This window comes from Tamandua tetradactyla, chromosome 3 (genome assembly GCF_023851605.1).
Source record: "Tamandua tetradactyla isolate mTamTet1 chromosome 3, mTamTet1.pri, whole genome shotgun sequence".
Taxonomy (NCBI): domain Eukaryota; kingdom Metazoa; phylum Chordata; class Mammalia; order Pilosa; family Myrmecophagidae; genus Tamandua; species Tamandua tetradactyla.
In genome coordinates, this window is record NC_135329.1 from 69,970,033 (window position 1) to 69,988,599 (window position 18,567).

Here is an 18,567-nt window from a genome sequence, read left to right on the forward strand (position 1 = left end):
AAAGCTATATCAATTATTCAATCATCTTCAAGAAGTATGGATACTGGAGCACAGCTCTGCATTTTCAGACAGTTCCCTCCAGCCTCTCTGTTACACCTTAACTAAAAAAGGTGGTATCTATTTAATGGGTAAGAATAACCTCTTGACTCTGTTTTAAATCTCTCAGCCATTGACACTTTGTCTCATTTCTCTCTTCCCCCTTTTGGTCGAGAAGGTTTTCTCAATCCCTTGAGGCTGAGCCCCAGTTCATTCTAGGATTTCTGTCCCATATTACCAGGAAGGTCCACATCCCTGGGAGTCATGTCCCATGTAGAGAAGGGGGAGTGCAGTGAGTTTGCTTGTTGTGTTGCCTGAGAGAGAGGCCACATCTGAGCAACAAAAGAGGTCCTCTAGGGATGACTCTTATGCCTAATTTTAAGTAGGCTTAGCCTATCCTTTGTGGGGTTAAGTTTCTTATAAACAAACCCCAAGATTGGGGGTTCAACCTATAGCTTTGGTTGTCCCCACTGCTTGTGAGAATATCAAGAAATCTCCACTTCTGGAAGTTGAATTTTTTAATTGGGTCATTTTTCTTTCTGTTATTGAGTTGTAGGATTTTTAATATATTCTGTATGTTAAACCTTTATCAGATATGTGGTTTTAAAGTATTTTCTCCTGTTCCTTAGGTTGTCTTTTTACTTTCATGATAGTCACTTTTTTTAACTTTTAATTTTGTAATAATTTCAAACTTACAGGACAGTTGCAAGAACAATTCAAAACCCATGCAGAGAATTCTAGCATGCCCCTAATCTCCCACCGCAGATGCTTTCATGTTGTTTTTTTAACAGTTTTATTCACACACCATACTTTCTATGCCGTATATACAGCCAGTGGCTCTTGGTATAATCACATGGTCATGTATTCACCACTACCATCAAGATAAGAGCATCCTCATTTCTTCCAACACAAAACAAACAACAAAACTTGATAAAGTCATTTGATGCACAAAAGTTTCAGATTTTGACTAGGTTGCATTTATCCATTTTTATTTTGTTGCCCATGCTTTTGGTGTAAAGTCTAGGAAACTATTGCCTAACACAAGGTTCTGAAGATGTTTCCTGTGTTTTCTTTTAGGAGTGGACTGTAATTTTGATTCTTACATTAAAATTTTTGATCCATTTTGAATTGATTTTTTTTTTTTTTTTTTGCATGGGCAGACACTGGGAATCAAACCCAGGTCTCTGGTATGGCAGGCGAGAATTCTGCCACTGAGCCCACCAACACACCACCCTGAATTGATTTTTTTATATAGTGACATAGGGTCCATCTTCATTCTTTCGCATATGCCTGTGTGCTCTCTGGCCTTGGTATTAGCATGATGGTGGCCTCATAGAATGAGGAAGTGTTCTCTTCAGTTTTTTGGGAAGAGTTTGAGAAGGATTGGTGTTAATCTTCTTGGAATGTTCGGTAAAATTCATTAGTGAGGCCATTTACTCCTGGGCTTTTCTTTGCTGGAAGGTTTTGATGACTGTTTCAATCTCTATATTGGTTGTTGAGACCTTTTGTTTTTCCTTGAGTTAATGTAGGTACTTTTGTACTTCTAGGAATCTGTCCATTTCATCTGGGTAGTCTAATTTGTTGGCCTACATTTGTACATAGTATCCTTTTATAATTCTTTTTATTTCTTTGGGGTCATTGCTAATGTCTCCCCTTTCATTTCTGCTTTTAATTATTTGTGTCCCTCTTTTGCTTTGTCCCTCTAGCTAAAGGTTTGTTGATCTTTTCAAAGAAGTAATTTTTGCTTTTGTTATCTATTCTTTTTCTATTTAACTTTTTTCTGTTCTAATCTTTGTTATTTGGTTCCTTTTGCTTGCTTTAAGTTTAGTTGGCTCCTCTCCTTCAAGTTCTACATTCCCTAAATTTTCGTATGTTGACTTTTTATTTATATTTGCCTTAAGATATTTCCTAATTTCCCTTTGGATTTATTCTTTGACCCATTGGTTGTTTAAAAGTGCACTAATTGCACATATTTGTGAATTTTCCAGTTCTTGTTCTTTTATTAATATCTGGTTTCATTCTGTTGTGGTTGGAGAAGATACATTGTTTGATTTCAGTATTTTTGATTGATACTTGTTTTGTGGCCTAAAGTATGGCCTATCCTAGAGAAAGGATATAGGTGTTAGAGAAAAATGTGTATTTTGCTGCTGTTGGGTGAAATGTTCTGTATATGTCTGTTAAGTCTAGTTGGTCTATAGTATCATTCAAGTCTTCTGTTTCCTTACTGATCTTCTCTCTAGATGCTTTATCCATTATTCATTGTTGTTTATTAAAGTCTTCTGTTGACAGTTTGCATCCTGTCAAACAGGATGTCTGGTTGTGGTTCTCAAGCTGGGTGGGTTTCTTGTATACTTATAAGTTTCATTAAATGTTATTTCTTTGAATATTCCTTCTGTGACTCCTATAATGCAAATATTGGTAAGCTTGATGGTCTCCCATTTCTTATGCTCTGTTCACATTTTTCCATTATTTTTTTTCCTGTTCCTTAGCTGAAAATCATTTCCAGCTTTGTTTTGTGTTTGATCTTAACTGGTTCTTTCTTCTGCCATCTCTCAGCTGCTTTTGAAATTCCTTCTAGGGAATTTTTTATTTCAGTTAGTGTGGTCTTCAACTCTAGTATTTCTGTTTTGTTCTATCTCTTTATTGAGATTCTCATATTTGTCATTCATCATTTTTCTGATCTCCTTAGTTCTTTCTCTTTTTCCCCTTAAAAGGCTCTTTGAACATGTTAAAGATCATTTTTTAAAAGTCTTTCTGATTGTGTTTAAAATCTTGTCTTTGTCAGTGTTTTATGAATTTTTTTCTTGCTTCTTTGGATAGTCATCATTTTCTGTTTCTTTCTTTGTCTTGTAATCTTTTGTTGCCAACTATACATTTTAATATTTTGATGTGTTGACTCTGGGATTTAGTACCTTAGCCCTCTGTTCCTTAAGTTTGTTCACAGCTAGTAATAGGACATAAATTTCCTTGAGTGCCAGGAGCTAGCAAAAGTCTTGCAGATTTGCTCTGTGTTGGCTGGTGTTCTTCTTTAGAGCCTAGCCCTCCACCTGAAGATCAGCCGGAGTGAAAACACAGGGTCCTTTTCAGTCTTTTCTGAGTATGTATCTTGTCCTGGGCATGCCCTTGTGGCCTTAGAAACTCCCCCATTTATAGGATTGTTCCTTCTATTCCTTATGAAGTAGACCACCCACTCCCTCCACACACACACTTATGCACAAACTCTAGGGTGCTCTGTTGTATGACTTGAAGCAGGTAATCCTTTTCCCAGGTTGTTTTGATTTAATTGTTTCATTTACTCCTTTAGCTGCCCCAAGCTGCTTATGCCCACAGGACAAGTTCTGAGAGGGCAAACCAGAAAGAAACTTCCTGGTTCGGTCTTCCAGACTGCCACCTGATTACTTGACACAGACATACAGGCACCACAGTTTGCACATAGGGATCACTCTTCTCCCTCCACAGCAAGGCCAGAGACCTACAATGGATGTGCAGGCTGGCTCTATACCATGCTCTGGAGGGGCAAGCAAAGGCACCGCCAGTTCCTCATACCATTTTTTAAAGTTGTATTTTCTTGTTGGGTTCTCACCCAGTTACTGCAAACCTTTAACTGTCTTCTGGAGTTTTGAGCAAGATGACTCTGCCAGTTTTTCCTAGTTGTTCAGAGATTCTGTGGGAGAATAAGACCCTAGAGCGTCTTATGACTCCATATCAGTTGACCTACAATCAGGTCTGTTTATCAATTTTTTTAAACATTTTTTTATTGTGAAATATGACAAATACAAAGAAAAGAGAGAAAAAACAATGATTTTTAAAGTGTACTTCAAGTAGTTACAGAACAGATTTCAGATTTTTTTTTGAGTTACCTTTCCACTATTTCAGATTTTTCCTTCTAGCTTCTCCAAAACACTGGAGGCTAGAAACAGTATCAATATAGTAATTCAGCAGTTATACTCATTTGTTAAATTCTGTTTTTCTCTGTTGTACCTCCTCCTCCTTTGATCCTTCTTCCAATTTAGAGGAATCTTTAGCAATGCCTGTTCTGACTTTCTCATGTTGAGAAAGTGTGTCAACACTAAAGAATAGGGGCGTGTATTTAATTGTCAGTCTTGGAGGGACTATTCCCTCCATGTTTTAGACTTTATCTAGGCTAGAAACCCTCTGGAAATTATAGGTTCCAGGAAAGCAGACTTAGGACATGAAAATTTTATGGTCTCATTTAGAGCCCTTGGTGTTCTTAAGAGTTAACAGGAGTAATGTTGGTTGGGGTTTAGTAAACCATGACAATTAGCACTATCTAACTGAAGTTTGCATAAGAATAGCCTCCAGAATAGCCTCTTGACTCTATTTGAGCTCTCTTAGCTACTGATGCCTTATTTTATTACACTTCTTTTCCCCCTTTTTGCCAGGAAGCATTGTTGATCCCATGGTTCCAGGGCTGGACTTGTCCCCAGAAGTCATGCTCAACATTGTCAGGGAGATTTTTACCCCCTGAATGTCATGTCTTACATAGGGGAGAGGAAAATGATTTTGCTTGTGGAGTTAGGGTTAGAGAGAGAGAAAGGCCACATTTGAGCAACTAAAGAGGTTTCCAGGAAACAATTCTTAGGCCTTGTTATAGTTTTAGGAGTCCCCAGTGGTTGTATTAAAGCAGAATTTTTGGGGGATAATTAAGCCATAAGCATAGGACTATAAATATGTGTTTTTATGGCAACATCATACTGAAATTCTGTTTTTTTGTTTTTGTTTTTGTTGTTGTGGTGGTGGTTGTGGTGGTATTCCAGAGATGTGGTCTGAAGCTATTAAAATCCTGAAAGGGGAGTACACTGTCCGGGCAATCAAGGAACACAAAATGGATCAAGCAATCATCTTCTGTAGAACTAAAATCGACTGTGATAACTTGGAGCAGTATTTTATGCAACAAGGAGGAGGTAATTTTTTTTGCTTGAAATAGATTGTGTTTATTTCCTCATTTAGTAGATTATTGGTCTTGTGCTGATGTAGTCTAGAATGCATGTACTTAAGAGATGATGGAGTACTGTTTCTGTGTTTATCTATTACTTTGCCATACAGTAAGGCCTAGGAAAAACAAGGAGCGGATTTTCCACATAGTACATTTTTATTACAGTGAAGATGAATCCTGTATATCATTTGCAAGAAAAGTTTTTGCTTAAATTTAATGTTAAATTTTCAAGGGTAATGTAAGTAAGGCTAAGAAAGAAAGAGTTTAAATATACACATATGTACACCTAAATGCAAAATAGTTGGAAATTACAAAGTAAAATAGATGGTGGGGAAATCCTGAATATGAGTAAACACTATTAATATAAGTGGCCTGATGTCTTCTGTTAAATGTCATAGTGTTGCACTGGATAACAACTAGCTATAAGCCATTTAAAAGAGACATACCTAAAAATTGAGAACATAGAAAGATTGAAAGGAAAAGTAATGAAAAATTACACACATAGATGCATCCACACACTTAGGTAACTCTTTTTTGTATGTTCCCTATAATATAACTTCAGACATATAAATTAACATCAAAAGATATTCAACATTATCAGTCATTAAAGAAATGCAGAATAAAATCACAATGATACGCCACTATATACTCTTTGGGGTGGCTAAATAAAAAAAGTGACAATGCCAAATTTTGGTGAGGATGTGAAGCAGCTGGAAAACTGATACGTATTTGGTAAAACTGTAAATGGCACAACCACTTTGGTAAAAGGTCTTACAGAGTTTTATGAATTAAATGTATACCTATTTTATGGACTTTCAGTTTAACCCCTAAGTATTTCCCCAAGATAAATGAAAACATGTATTGACAAAGATGTGTCAAGAATGTTCGTAGCAGCTTTATTTATAATAGCCCCAAACTGAAAACAACCTCGTGTCCTTTAGTAGGAAAATGGCTAAATAAACTGTGCCATATTTATGCAGTGGAATACTACTCAGCAGTAAAAATGGAACAGATTATTGAAACACACAGCAACCATGAATGAATCTCAGAAGCGTTATGCTGAGTGAAAGAATCCTTACAAATGAGCATATACTGTATATTCCATTTTTATGAAGTTCTAGAACAATCAAAACTAATCTATGGAGGAAAAGAAAAATTCAAAACTGGTTGCCCCTGGGAGGGTGGGAGTAGTGATTGGAAATAGGTGTGGTACTTTTTGTAGTGATTTTAATTTTCTCTGTTTTTATATAAATAATGTTTTATCTTAACAGAGGTTTGGGTTACGCAGAAGTGTTTATTTGTCAAAGCTCAGCAAATGTGTGGGCTTAAGATTGTGCATTTCCTTGCAAGCAAATTTTACCTCAAAAGAAAAACCAAAAAAATACTGAATTTTACTTCATGATGTACATGTTGAACTATGTACTGATACTGTGATTTACATTGAATTATATCAAATATAAAGAGCTAATGGAAGGATAGAGAGAGAGAGGTGATAAAGTATTAAATGTATTAAAATGTTAATGGTAGAATCTTGGTGGTGGGTGGACAGTTCATTGTTAAAACTGTTCATTTCTGGTATGTGTTTGAAATATTCATAATAAATGTTGGAAAAATATAAGTAAAGATGACATATATACAAGGTAATACATACAAATCCCTTATCACAGAGGGGGAACACTTTAACACATTTTTCTTCTAATTAATGTAGATCAAGGAGATAGAAAATTCCAAAGAATAAAGAAAATTAGAACAATTAAAAACTTCATTAGTAGTTGTTAATGCTTTATTTCACTGAATGTTTCAAAAAATTTTTTTATCAAGGTCTGGCAGATACTATTACTTGGTTTTAGTTAACAGTGACTGTTTTGTGATAAGCATTTTCTCCCTGTCTCTCCTGTTTTTGAAAGGATTTGATTACATGGTGAAGTGAAGCCATATTCCTTAATTCCATTTACATTCCTTCTCTAAATATTCTGATTACCTTTGCCTAGAGAACTAAAACAGCACAGTGTATGCCAGGTCTCAGGGGTTTAAGAGAGGGGAATAAAGGACTCCACTCACCCACTTTTCTAAAAACATTTGAATCTGGGATGTGATAAAATTTCAGTGGTATACCTCTGGAAATTCTGGTCAGCTCCTATTTCTACCCCTGCATAATTAATTATTTTATTAGCCATTCTGGCTAGTTATCTTCCAAAATATATTATATTTACTTGAATTCTTTTAATTTGATTCACTATAGGAAATAATTTAAGTAGCATCATTTTTATTCTGCACTCTGTCATGGTGGTACCTACAGGGGGCGTGTTCAGTTCTAGAAGGCTGTTTGCCCTTACTGTGAATTGTCACTGTCTATTGAAGAGTTGCTTTTTTAGGGTGGGCAGTCATCACACCTCCTTCTATATTACCACCTTTCCATCCTTCTGATTTGCTGCCTCTGGTATGTTTTGGGCCTAGAGACCAGATAAGTAAGTTACCTCAAAAATCTCTAGGAGGACAGCCCCATGGGACATGGTGTTTTAGTCCTTACATGAACTTCACGATAGCTATTTTCGTTCTTCCAAGAATAATCTCTTTTGCCTGTTTGGTTTTTTTTTTTTTTTTTTTAGCTTTTTTATTGTGTAGTATAACATCTGTACAGAGCAAAGAAATTAAAAAGCAATAGTTTTCAAAGCACTCTTCAACAAGTAGTACGGGACAGATCCCAGAATTTGTCATGGACTACCATACGATCCTCTCAGATTTTCCCTTCTTGCTGCTCCAGGATATAGGAGGCTAGAAGGCTTAAATTTTTTTTTTTTTATCATAATCGACTTTTTTCCCTTCTTGTTTTGTGAAAAATAACATACATACAAAAAAGCAATAAATTTCAAAGCCCAACACCACAGTTAGTTGTAGAACATATTTCAGAGTTTGGCATGGGTTACAATTCCACAATTTTAGGTTTTTACTTTTAGCAGCTCTAAGATACTGGAGACTAAGATATAATTTTAATGATTCAGCATTCGTATTCAATTGTTAAATCCTGTCTTCACTCTGTAATTCCACCATCATGTTTGATCTTTCCATCCCTCTCTTTAGGGATGTTTGGGCTATGGCCATTCTAACTTTTTCATATTGGAAGGGTCTGTCACTAATAACGGATAAGGAGATGAAACTATCTGATGTTCTGGAGAGGCTGGGCCCTCTAGGTTTCAGGGCTTATCTGGATCAGGGACCCATCTAGATATTACAAGTTTCTGGAAAGGTGCTTAGTGCATGGAACCCTTGTGGAATCTTCTATATTGCCCGAGGTGTTCTTTAGGGTTGACTGGAATGGTCCTGATTGTTTAGGATTGGCCGGAATGGCAGGTTATGATAGGTAGTAATGTCTAACTGAAATTTGCTTAAGAGCAACCTCCAGAGTAGCCTCTTGACTCTATTTGAACCTATTTGAACTCTCTCTGCCACTGATACTTTATTCCCTTTTGGTCAGGATGGAGTTGTTGATCCCCTGATGCTAGGGCTGGATTCACCCCTGGGAGTCATCTCCCACATCACTCACCAAGGAGGCTTTCACCCCTGGATGTCATGTCCCATGTAAGGGGGAGGGCAATGATTTCACTTGCAGAGTTGGGCTTAGAGAGACTGAGGCTACATCGAAGTAACTCTTAGGCATGCCTATAGGTAGTATAAGCTTCTCTGCTGTCTACATAAGCTTCACAAGAGTAAGCCTCATGATCGAGGGCATGTTTTGCCTGCTTTTTTATTCTTAGTTTTTTTTTTTAATTTTTTTATTAAAAAAATTACAAGAAAGAAACACAAATATTCTTAATTTATTCTTAGTTTTAATTGTGATGGGTAACATTTCTGGTGTAAACATATTTTCCTCTTATTATGCATTTTTGTTGGCATACTTATTTATTGCTCCTGCAGATAGGTGAGGGTGAATTCTAAAATGTTCTGAAAAGTATACCAATTAAAGCTCCAAAGTAAATGACATAGACATTGGCAGAACTGAAGGGAGTAATAGATGTTTCAACAGTAATAGTAGGAGACTTCAATACGCCACTCCTCTATAGATAGAATAACCAGACAGAAGATTAACAAGGAAATAGAGAAGTTAAATTACTTGATAAATGAATTAGACCTAACAGATATATATAGGTCATTGCACCCCAAAACACAAGGATATACAGTTTTCTCTAGTGCTCATGGAGCATTCTCCAGGATAGATCATATGCTGGGACACAAACCAGGTCTTTATAAATTTAAAAATATTGAAATTATTCAAAACACTTTTTCTGCTCACAGTGGGATGAAACTGGATCTCAATAACCACCAAGAATGAGAGCATTCACAAATATGTGGAAATTAAATAGCACACTCTTAAACAACCAGTGGGTCAAAGAAGAAATTGCTAGAGTAATTAGCAGCTATCTGGAGACGAATGAGAAGGAGAATACAACTTATCAGAACTCATGGGATGTGGCAAAGGCTGTGCTGAGAGGGAAATTTATGGCTGTAAATGCCTATATTTAAAAACAAGAAAGAGCAAAAATTGAAGACTTAACAATAAACTTGGAGGAACTTGAGAAAGAACAGCAAACTAGGAGAAAAGAAATAACAAAAATTAAAGCAGAGATTAATGAATGGGAGAAAAAAAGAATAGAAAGAATCAATAAAACCAGAAGTTTGTTCTTTGAGGAAATCAATAAAATTGATGGGCCACTAGCAAGATGGACAAAGAAAAAAAGAATGCAAATAAACAAAATCAGAAAAGAGAAAGGGTGTGTAACCACAGACCCTGGAGAAATAAAAGAAATCATAAGAGGATACTATGAACAACTATATGCCAACAAACTAGACAACTTAGATGAAATGGACAAATCCCTGGAGACACACAAACAAACTACACTGACTCAGGAAGAAATAGAAGATCTCAACAAACTAATCACAAGAGATTCAATCAGTCATCAAAAATCTTCCTACAAAGAAAAGTTGAGGACCAGATGGCTTCATAGGGATAGTTTATCAAACATTTCAGAAAGAACTAATACCAATCCTGCTCAAACTTTTCCAAAGAATTGAGGAGAAAGAAACTACCGACGCTAATATCATTTTAATATCAAAACCAGGTAAAGATGCTGTAAGAAAGGAAAACTACAGGCCAATCTCCCTAATGGACACAGGTGCGAAAATCCTCAATAAAATATTAGCAAATGGAATCCAACAACACATTAAAAGCCATGACTAAGTGGGGTTTATACAAGGAATGCAAGGATGGTTCAACATAAGTAAATCAATTAATGTAATACAGCACATTAACAAATCAAAAGGGAAAAATCATATGATCATCTCGATTGATGCTGAAAAAGCATTTGACAAAACACAGCATCCTTTTCTGATAAAAACATTCCAAAAACTTATGAAGTATGTAACAACATGGCTAGACCTTGAGAACATTATGCTGAGTGAGACTAGCCAAAAACTAAAGGACAAATACTGTATGGTCTCATTGATATGCACTGACATTAGTGAATAAACTTGGAATATTTTGTTCATAACAGAGACCATCAGGAGGTAGAAATAGGGTAAGATATTAAGTAATTGGAGCTGAAGGGATACAGACTGTGCAACAGGACTGGATACAAAAACTCAGAAATGGACAGCACAGTACTACCTAACCGTAATATAATTATGTTAAAACACTGAATGAAGCTGCATGTGAGAATGATAGAGGGAGCAGGGCTGGGGACATAAATGAAATCAGAAAGAAAGATAGATGTTAAAGATTGAGGTGATATAATCTAGGAATGCCTAGAGTGTATAATAATAGTGAAATATACAAGGTACAATTTTAAAAATGTTTTTGCACGAGGAAGAACAAAGGAATGTCATTATTGCAGGATACTGAAAACAGGTGGTAATTAATATTTTAAAATGTCACCTGTGAGACTAAAGCAAAAAATGTTTGTTAGTTACAAAATTTATATTTTGACTAGTGCATTTCCTAATATCACTTATGTAGATAGTTTGACTGAACGCCATAAGTACTTGGAATCTCAGGTAGGACATGAGATTTTGCTGGTTTGTCCAGAATGATGCCCCAATGAATCCCAGAGTGATTAAGATCAGTGAGTGGAAAAGTATCTGCAAAGCCCCCTTCTGGGAGTGGTGAGAACAGGGAGAAATTCAGCTTCCCCAAGTTGAATTCTTGATATTCTCACAAGCAGTGTGGACAACCAGAGCTATAGGCAGAGCCCCCAGTCTTGGGGGTTGTTCATATGAAACTTAACCCCACAAAGGATAGGTCAAGTCTACTTAAAATTTAGGCCTACGAGTCACCCCCAAGAGAGCCTCTTTTGTTGCTCAGATGTGGCCCCTCTCTCCAGCCAACACAATGAGCAATCTCACCACCCTACCCCTCTCTACGTGGGACATGACTCCCAGGGGGGTGGATCTTCCTGGCAACGTTGGACAGAGATCTTGGAATGAACGGAGGCTCAGCATCAAGGGATTGAGAAAAACCCTAGAATGAGCTGCGACTTAGCATCAAGGGATTGAGAAAACCTTCTCGACCAAAAGGGGGAAAAGAGTGAAATGAGACAAAGTGTCAATGGCTGAGAGATTCCAGACAGAGTCGAGAGGTTATCCTGGAGGTTATTCTTATGCATTAAGTAAATATCATCTTGTTATCCAAGATGTAATGGAGAGGCTGGAGGGAACTAACTGCCTGAAAATGTAGAGCTATGTTCCAGTAGCCATGTTTCCTGAGGATGATTGAATAATGATACAGCTGTCACAATGTGACTGTGTGATTGTGAAAACTTTGTGTCTGATGCTCCTTTTATCTACCTTGTCAACAAAGGAGTAGAACAGATGGAATAAAAATAAATAATAGGGGGAACAAATGCTAAAATAAATTTAGTTTAAATACTAGTGATCAATGAAAGCAAGGGGTAAGGGGTATGGTAGATATAATCTTTTTTTTTTTCTTTCCTATGTTCATTTTATTTCTTTTTCTATTGTTTTTTATTTCTTTTTCTGAATTAATGCAAATGTTCTAAGACATGATGAATATGCGACTAAGTGATATTGTGAATTACTGATTATGTATGTTGTTTTATTTTGTTTCTTTATTTTTTTAATTAATAAAAAATTAAAAAAAAAATTCCAAAAGATAGGAATCAAAGGTAATTACCTCAATACGATAAAGGGAATATATGAAAAACCAATAGCCAGCATCGCACTCAATGGAGTGAGATTGAAAGCCTTCCCCCTAAGATCAGGTCCAAGACAAGGATACCCACTGTCACCACTATTATTCGACATTGTGCTAGAAGTTCTAGCTAGAGCAATCAGGCAGGACAAAGAAAAGGTATCCAAATTGGAGAGGAAGAAGTAAAACTCATTATTTCCAGATGATATGATAGTATACTTGGAAGATCCTGAGAAATCTACAGCAAAAAGTTACTTGAGCTAATAAACAAATTCAGCAAGGTGGTGGGATATAAAATTAATGTGCAAAAATCAGCAACATTTTTATACACAGGCAATGAGCTACCTGAGGAGTCAGTTAAGGAAAAAATTCCATTCCAAATAGCAACTAAAAGAATCAAATACTTAGGAATGAATTTAGCTAGGAATGTAAACGACTTGTACACAGAAAACTACATAACATTGTTAAAAGAAGTCAAAGGACATCTAAATAGGTGGAAAGATTTTCCCTGCTCACGGATAGGAAGGCTAAATGTAGTTAAGATGCCAAAAGTAAATCCATTAAAAAAAATAAATTTTAATGCTCCATGGAGTTCTTTTTTTTTAAATACTTTTATTGAGATATATCCACACACATACAGTCCAACCATATTATACAACCAGTGGCTTACAGTATCATCACATAGTTGCATATTCTTCACCATGATCATTTTTAGAAATGCATTACTCCAGAAAAAGAAATAAAAAGTTAAAAAGAGCTGATACATCCCATACCTTTTACTCCTCCCTCTTATTGACCCATAGTATTTTAGTCTACCCTATTTTTATCATTTATCTTGCCCTATTCCTTTTTTTTTAGTCATAAGGAGCTGCAGATGCAAGGTTTTCACAAGCGCACAGTCACATTGTAAAACATATATAATTACAGTTTTCTTCAACAATCAAGACTACTGGAACACAGTTCAGCAGTTTCACGTACTTCCTCTAGCCACTTCAATGCACCATTAACTGAAAAGGGTTATCTGTGTAATGTATAAGAATAACCTCCAGGATAACCATTTGATGCTGTTTGAAATCTCTCAGCCACTGAAACTGCCAGGTCCCAGGTCATCCCTGGGAGTCATGTCCCACATAGCGGGGACGGCAGTGAGTTCACCTGCGAAGTTGGCTTAGAGAGAGTGGCCACATTTGAGCAACAGAAGAGGTTCTCTGGGTGACTCTTAGGCATAGTTATCAGTAGGCTTCGCTTCTCCTTTGCAGGAATAACCTTCATAGGAGCAAGTGCCAAGATCGAGGGCCTAGCCTATTGAATTGGTTGTCCCCACTGCTTGTGAGAATGTCAGGAATTCCCCAGATGGGGAAATTTAATATTTCTTCCTTTTTCCCCGGTTTGTAAATACTTTCATTCTCTGCCAAAATTACTTTGGGATATATCAGGGCTTCACACTAAGCTGGACAAACCAACGAGGTCTCATGCTTTGTTCAAGATTCATGGAGTTCATGTTTTTTCTAGTTTGAAAGCTGCTGGAATGTGATGTAGCAGAGATGAAATGGCTTTTAAAAAGGGAAATTTAGTATGTTGCAAGTTCACAATTCTAAGGCTGTGTAAATGTCCAAATTAAAGCAGGGGTATAGAATTGTTCAGTCTAAGGCCTAAAGATACCTTGGTTTGAGGAGGCTAATGATCAGGGTTTCTCTCAACTGGCAAGGCACATTGTGAACATGGCAACATCTGCTAGCATTCTCTCCAGGTTTCTTGTTTCCTGAGGCTCCTCCAGGGGTGTTTTCCTTCTCCATCTCCAAAGGTCTCTGACTGCATGGGCTCTAAAGCTTTTTCTAAAAAAGTTCCCTCTTAAAGGGCTCCAGTAAGCAAACCCGCTCTTGAAGGGATGGAGACGCACCTCCATGGAAACCATCTAATCCAAAGTTATCACCCACATTTGGATGAGTCACATCTCCATGAAAACAATCAAAAAGCTCCCACTCAGCAATATTGAATGAGGATTAAAGGACATGGCTTTTCTGGGGTACAACAGATTCGAACCTGCGCAATGTTAATGACGTTTCTTCTATGATGAAAATTGTGTTAACCATGGTTTATGGCAAGAGATTTCCATAGAGTTGTGAGGTAGTAGTGTGGTCTGAATTTCACTGGCTTGTTGATGTAATCTTAGGCATGTTGTTTTTTAAGTGAATGTTCAATGTGCTTTTCACCAGGACCTGATAAAAAAGGGCACCAGTACTCATGTGTCTGTCTTCATGGTGACAGAAAACCTCATGAGAGGAAGCAAAACTTGGAAAGATTTAAGGTACTCATGCTTAGTAGGCTTCATTTCCTTAATACTTAAGAGGATAGAACTGATTCTAGCGAACTGATTAAAAGTAGGCAATAATTTGCACTTTAAAGTGTCCTAGAAATTTCAAAATATTTCCACCTTAACTGCTATATTTTCATTGTTGCAGGGATTAGGTCTCTTTGACATTCTAATGGTAAATTATGCATTCTGTAGCCTCATAACATTACTGTAATAAAAATTTTCAATATAAGAAAGTTTCCGTTGAATTCCTTCAGTTAAATTTTTAGGGGTATCATCATTGGATAGTTAAACCCTTTTGCAGGTTTTGTCGTAATACTTATAGAAAACTTGTAGACTAATTTAAAACAGGTATCAGAGTATGGTTTTGTAAAGTTAAGAGACATTTATGTTTGGGGCAGACCTTTCCACTTATGTGCTTTTAGCGCACAGTTATATATCCAGCTGTGTAGGTAGGTAGGGTGTGAGCCATTTGGAGCTCAAGGCCAGTGCCTCTGTCTTCAAGCAGTCTTATTGATTTACAAGGAATTTACAGTGTATAGTGCAAATACCATATTCTTTGGGTCCTACATTGTGAAAAAAAGGTAAGAAGTAGTACTTAAGAGACCTTGGATTATGTTTCCATGCTGGGTATAATTGATGAGTGTTCAAACTCACTTCATGGGCTATTTCAGCATGTGTGCCACCCTATTTCATCATCATGAGTGTCATACCAGGCCAAAGTCAGTATGCTCTTCTCCCCTCCCTTAAATTTCTAACTTTGCTCCTCGGGGCATAAATGACATTGGCAGGCTAATTTGTATTTCTTTGGTGACTACCAGGGGCTCAGTCCCTGTTTCCTCCTCTTTAGTATTTTGTCTTATGTTACAAAAGGCATAACTTCAATGTAAAATACCTAGTATTACAAATTTGTTTATTATAAGCATTAAGATAATGTTTATGTTTTTATGTTTTATTCTGTCCTTCTCTTTAGTAACCAGTTAGGATTTCTAAAGGTATAGTCAAATGTTAGGAATGATTTAAGAAATGTTTTTGTTGTAAGAAAAAGTAAAGCAAAAATGAATTCAATTTATTCACCTTAACAGACATTTCTTAGCAGGTCATAACTTAAAATTAAATTCAGTACTCAGTCCAGTTAATTATGGGTATCTGGACCTCTAATCTAATAGTAACATGTTGGTTATTAGAGGTCCCATTTAGTGGAAGGATAGGATTTGTGTCAGATTTTTACTATGTGTACTAACAAATTCCTTTCTCATTTTTCTCTTAAGAAAGGAGATGTAAGATTCTTGATTTGCACAGATGTGGCTGCTAGAGGAATTGATATCCATGGTGTTCCTTATGGTAAAAAGAATCTTTCTATGCCTGCAGTTTCAATTTTATGGAACCTTAAGTAAAGCCATGTAATAAATTTGAAATATTATGGATTTAGAAACTAATGTCAATTGTTAAAAATTGTTTTTATTTACAGTTATAAATGTCACTCTGCCTGATGAAAAACAAAACTATGTACATCGAATTGGCAGGGTTGGAAGAGCTGAAAGGTACTACTGTATTTCTTTTTTCTATTTTCTTTTTTTCAATTTTAATGCTATATACTTCAGAAGTAAAGTCTAATAAAGAATTTAAAAATCTTTCAGAATGGGTCTGGCCATTTCCCTGGTGGCAACAGAAAAAGAGAAGGTAATGTTTTCAGTGCTCTGTTATATTCACTGTGTATATTGTGATTTTAGATGTTAGAAATAAAAGAGTTTGATTTTTCCATTTAAATTGAATTCAGTTGCATATGGAATATAAATGAGTGTTTATGGCTTCTTTTTCTCTATAGTGATTTTCTCCATAGGATGAAGTTTAGAGAGAAAAAATGTAAAATGCAGTTTTTCCCAGTAGCTTTAATGTAACCATTACCACCAAAAAACTATTTAAATCATCTCTGGCATTGTGGTATAGAAGATATATGTAATACTTACTTGTATAGAATAATTACAGATACAGAGAAAAGTTGAAAGAATAAAGAATTCTTATATATCCATTACCCAAATTAACCAATTGTCAAATTTGCTTTGTTTGCTTTATTATTCTTTTATAGAAGATGTTTGCCTTTTTTTTTTTTTTGAGGACTAAACCATTTTATTGCATGCACTTTATTTTTAGTACTAACCTTTAATATGGCATTCTATAGTATTTACTTTCTTATCCTTGTTTCATCTGAGAATCCCCTCCTAAAAGTGTCACTGATTTTAGAAAAAATAATTTTTTATATTATTCTCAAAAAGAACTCATTCAGAAGACCTATTTACTCCTAGATAAAGGGTAATTGGATGATGTACCATATATGTAATCTATTTTTCTTTTACATTAAGGATAAAAAATAAAAGTTTAGAATAAAGATATATGTAACAGGATTCCATCTCCATAAGATGCTTTATTTTTTCCTTCTTTCATTTAGGTTTGGTATCATGTGTGTAGCAGCCGTGGAAAGGGGTGTTACAACACAAGACTCAAGGAAGATGGTGGCTGTACTATATGGTACAATGAGATGCAAGTAAGACTTTAGATAAGACTGACAAAAAGCCTGTTAAAATTGGTTAAGTAACTGCTTAATTAAGAAATTATTTCCACACTAACTATTGTAGCCTTCGTGGTTTTATTTAATGCTGTTAAAATGCAACTCTGTGAAAGTGAAATTTTTATTTGAAACTACTTTAATTTCCTCTCCCTTTCTTAGTTGCTGTCTGAGATAGAAGAACACCTGAACTGTACCATTTCTCAGGTTGAGCCAGATATAAAGGTACCAGTGGATGAGTTTGATGGGAAAGTTACCTATGGTCAAAAAAGGGCTATTGGTGGTAAGCTTTTAATTTTTTAAAATTTTATTTTAAAAGCAAATTTGCCTTTTGAGCTTTAGATTAAGAAGACAGCAATGCAATTTTATTTTAAGTGTGTATTATTAGTTTGTTACTTGGTCCTTCCTTGTTACGCTTAGAGCACTTGGTCCATACTGTCTCACGTTATTTTTATTGCATGATGTGTATGTGAATGCAGAGCAACAGCTTAGCTACTTTTTTTGAGGTTTTAATGTCTTAGGAATAGTTGAATGTTTTATGAAATTTTTAAGAAGGATATAATGGTAATTTTGAGCAGAGGCTTAGAAGAAAAATCAGAGCAATGATAAATGAGCTGGGGCTTCCACATACTCTTTTCCCTGCCTGGAATGCACTGCTCTAACTTGTTCTGGACATTTTAAAGGTTCAGGATAAACTAGTGGTCTCCAGCTAAGGAGAGGGTAGTGAAGGATGGGTAGAAGAATAGGGACAGCTGTTGGTAAGGCCTGATCTTTCATTTATATTGAAATAATCGATTTAGCATTTTAAAGCTCAAAGTTTTAGAAGTAACTTGTCCAGTAGTACATTATTATTTCTAGAAGCAGTGTTTAAACTGAAATAATTGAGCCAAAGTATTGTTGACATGTTATTTCAAGCATATAATTTACATTACTTTGTAATTTGTGTGTGTGATGCAGGTGGAAATTATAAAGGCCATGTGGATATTTTGGCACCTACGGTTCAAGAATTGGCTGCCCTTGAAAAGGAGGCACAGACATCTTTCCTGCATCTTGGCTACCTTCCTAACCAGCTGTTCAGAACCTTCTGATTTTAAGATGCACTAAATTAGACTCATGTAGTACAAGTCTCTAGTCTTAAAACTCTAAAACAGTTGTACTGCTTCCAAGCAGCAGTATTTATAGTAACTTAAGCTATTAATGCTAACTCTTGCATGTCAAGAAAGATTAGTTTTAAGAATTCTTCATAAAATTGCAGCCTAATGACAATAATAAATTTGATGACTATATTTTCATGTAGGTTTGTGTTTTGTTTTAAGCATATCTTGAGAATTTTTTGTTTTGTTTGTTTTTAAGAATGCTAAGGGTGTATAAAGTAGAGTTCATGAGTATATGAACTTGGCAGAACAGCTTTGGAACCACTAGCGAATATCCCAAGAATAGACTTTTTCCTTGGGAATGTTTCTAAATGGAGACTAACTTCAGTTGGTTATAAC

The 18,567-nt window shown here is 35.8% G+C and overlaps 1 protein-coding gene across 3 annotated transcripts in view; it reads left to right on the forward strand.

The window, feature by feature from the left end:
• Nucleotides 1-18,366, forward strand: part of DDX1 (DEAD-box helicase 1) — a 53,011-nt gene extending 34,645 nt beyond the window's left edge. For all 3 annotated transcript variants that reach the window (XM_077153240.1, XM_077153241.1, XM_077153243.1), the window contains 8 exons: nt 4,815-4,961; nt 14,411-14,502; nt 15,780-15,852; nt 15,980-16,052; nt 16,149-16,191; nt 16,958-17,053; nt 17,237-17,357; nt 18,032-18,366. In XM_077153240.1, the coding sequence (XP_077009355.1) occupies nt 4,815-4,961; nt 14,411-14,502; nt 15,780-15,852; nt 15,980-16,052; nt 16,149-16,191; nt 16,958-17,053; nt 17,237-17,357; nt 18,032-18,162 (776 nt within the window). In that variant the 3' untranslated portion in view covers nt 18,163-18,366. The remainder of the gene's footprint in view (nt 1-4,814; nt 4,962-14,410; nt 14,503-15,779; nt 15,853-15,979; nt 16,053-16,148; nt 16,192-16,957; nt 17,054-17,236; nt 17,358-18,031) is intronic.
• The last annotated feature ends 201 nt before the right edge of the window (nt 18,367-18,567 follow it).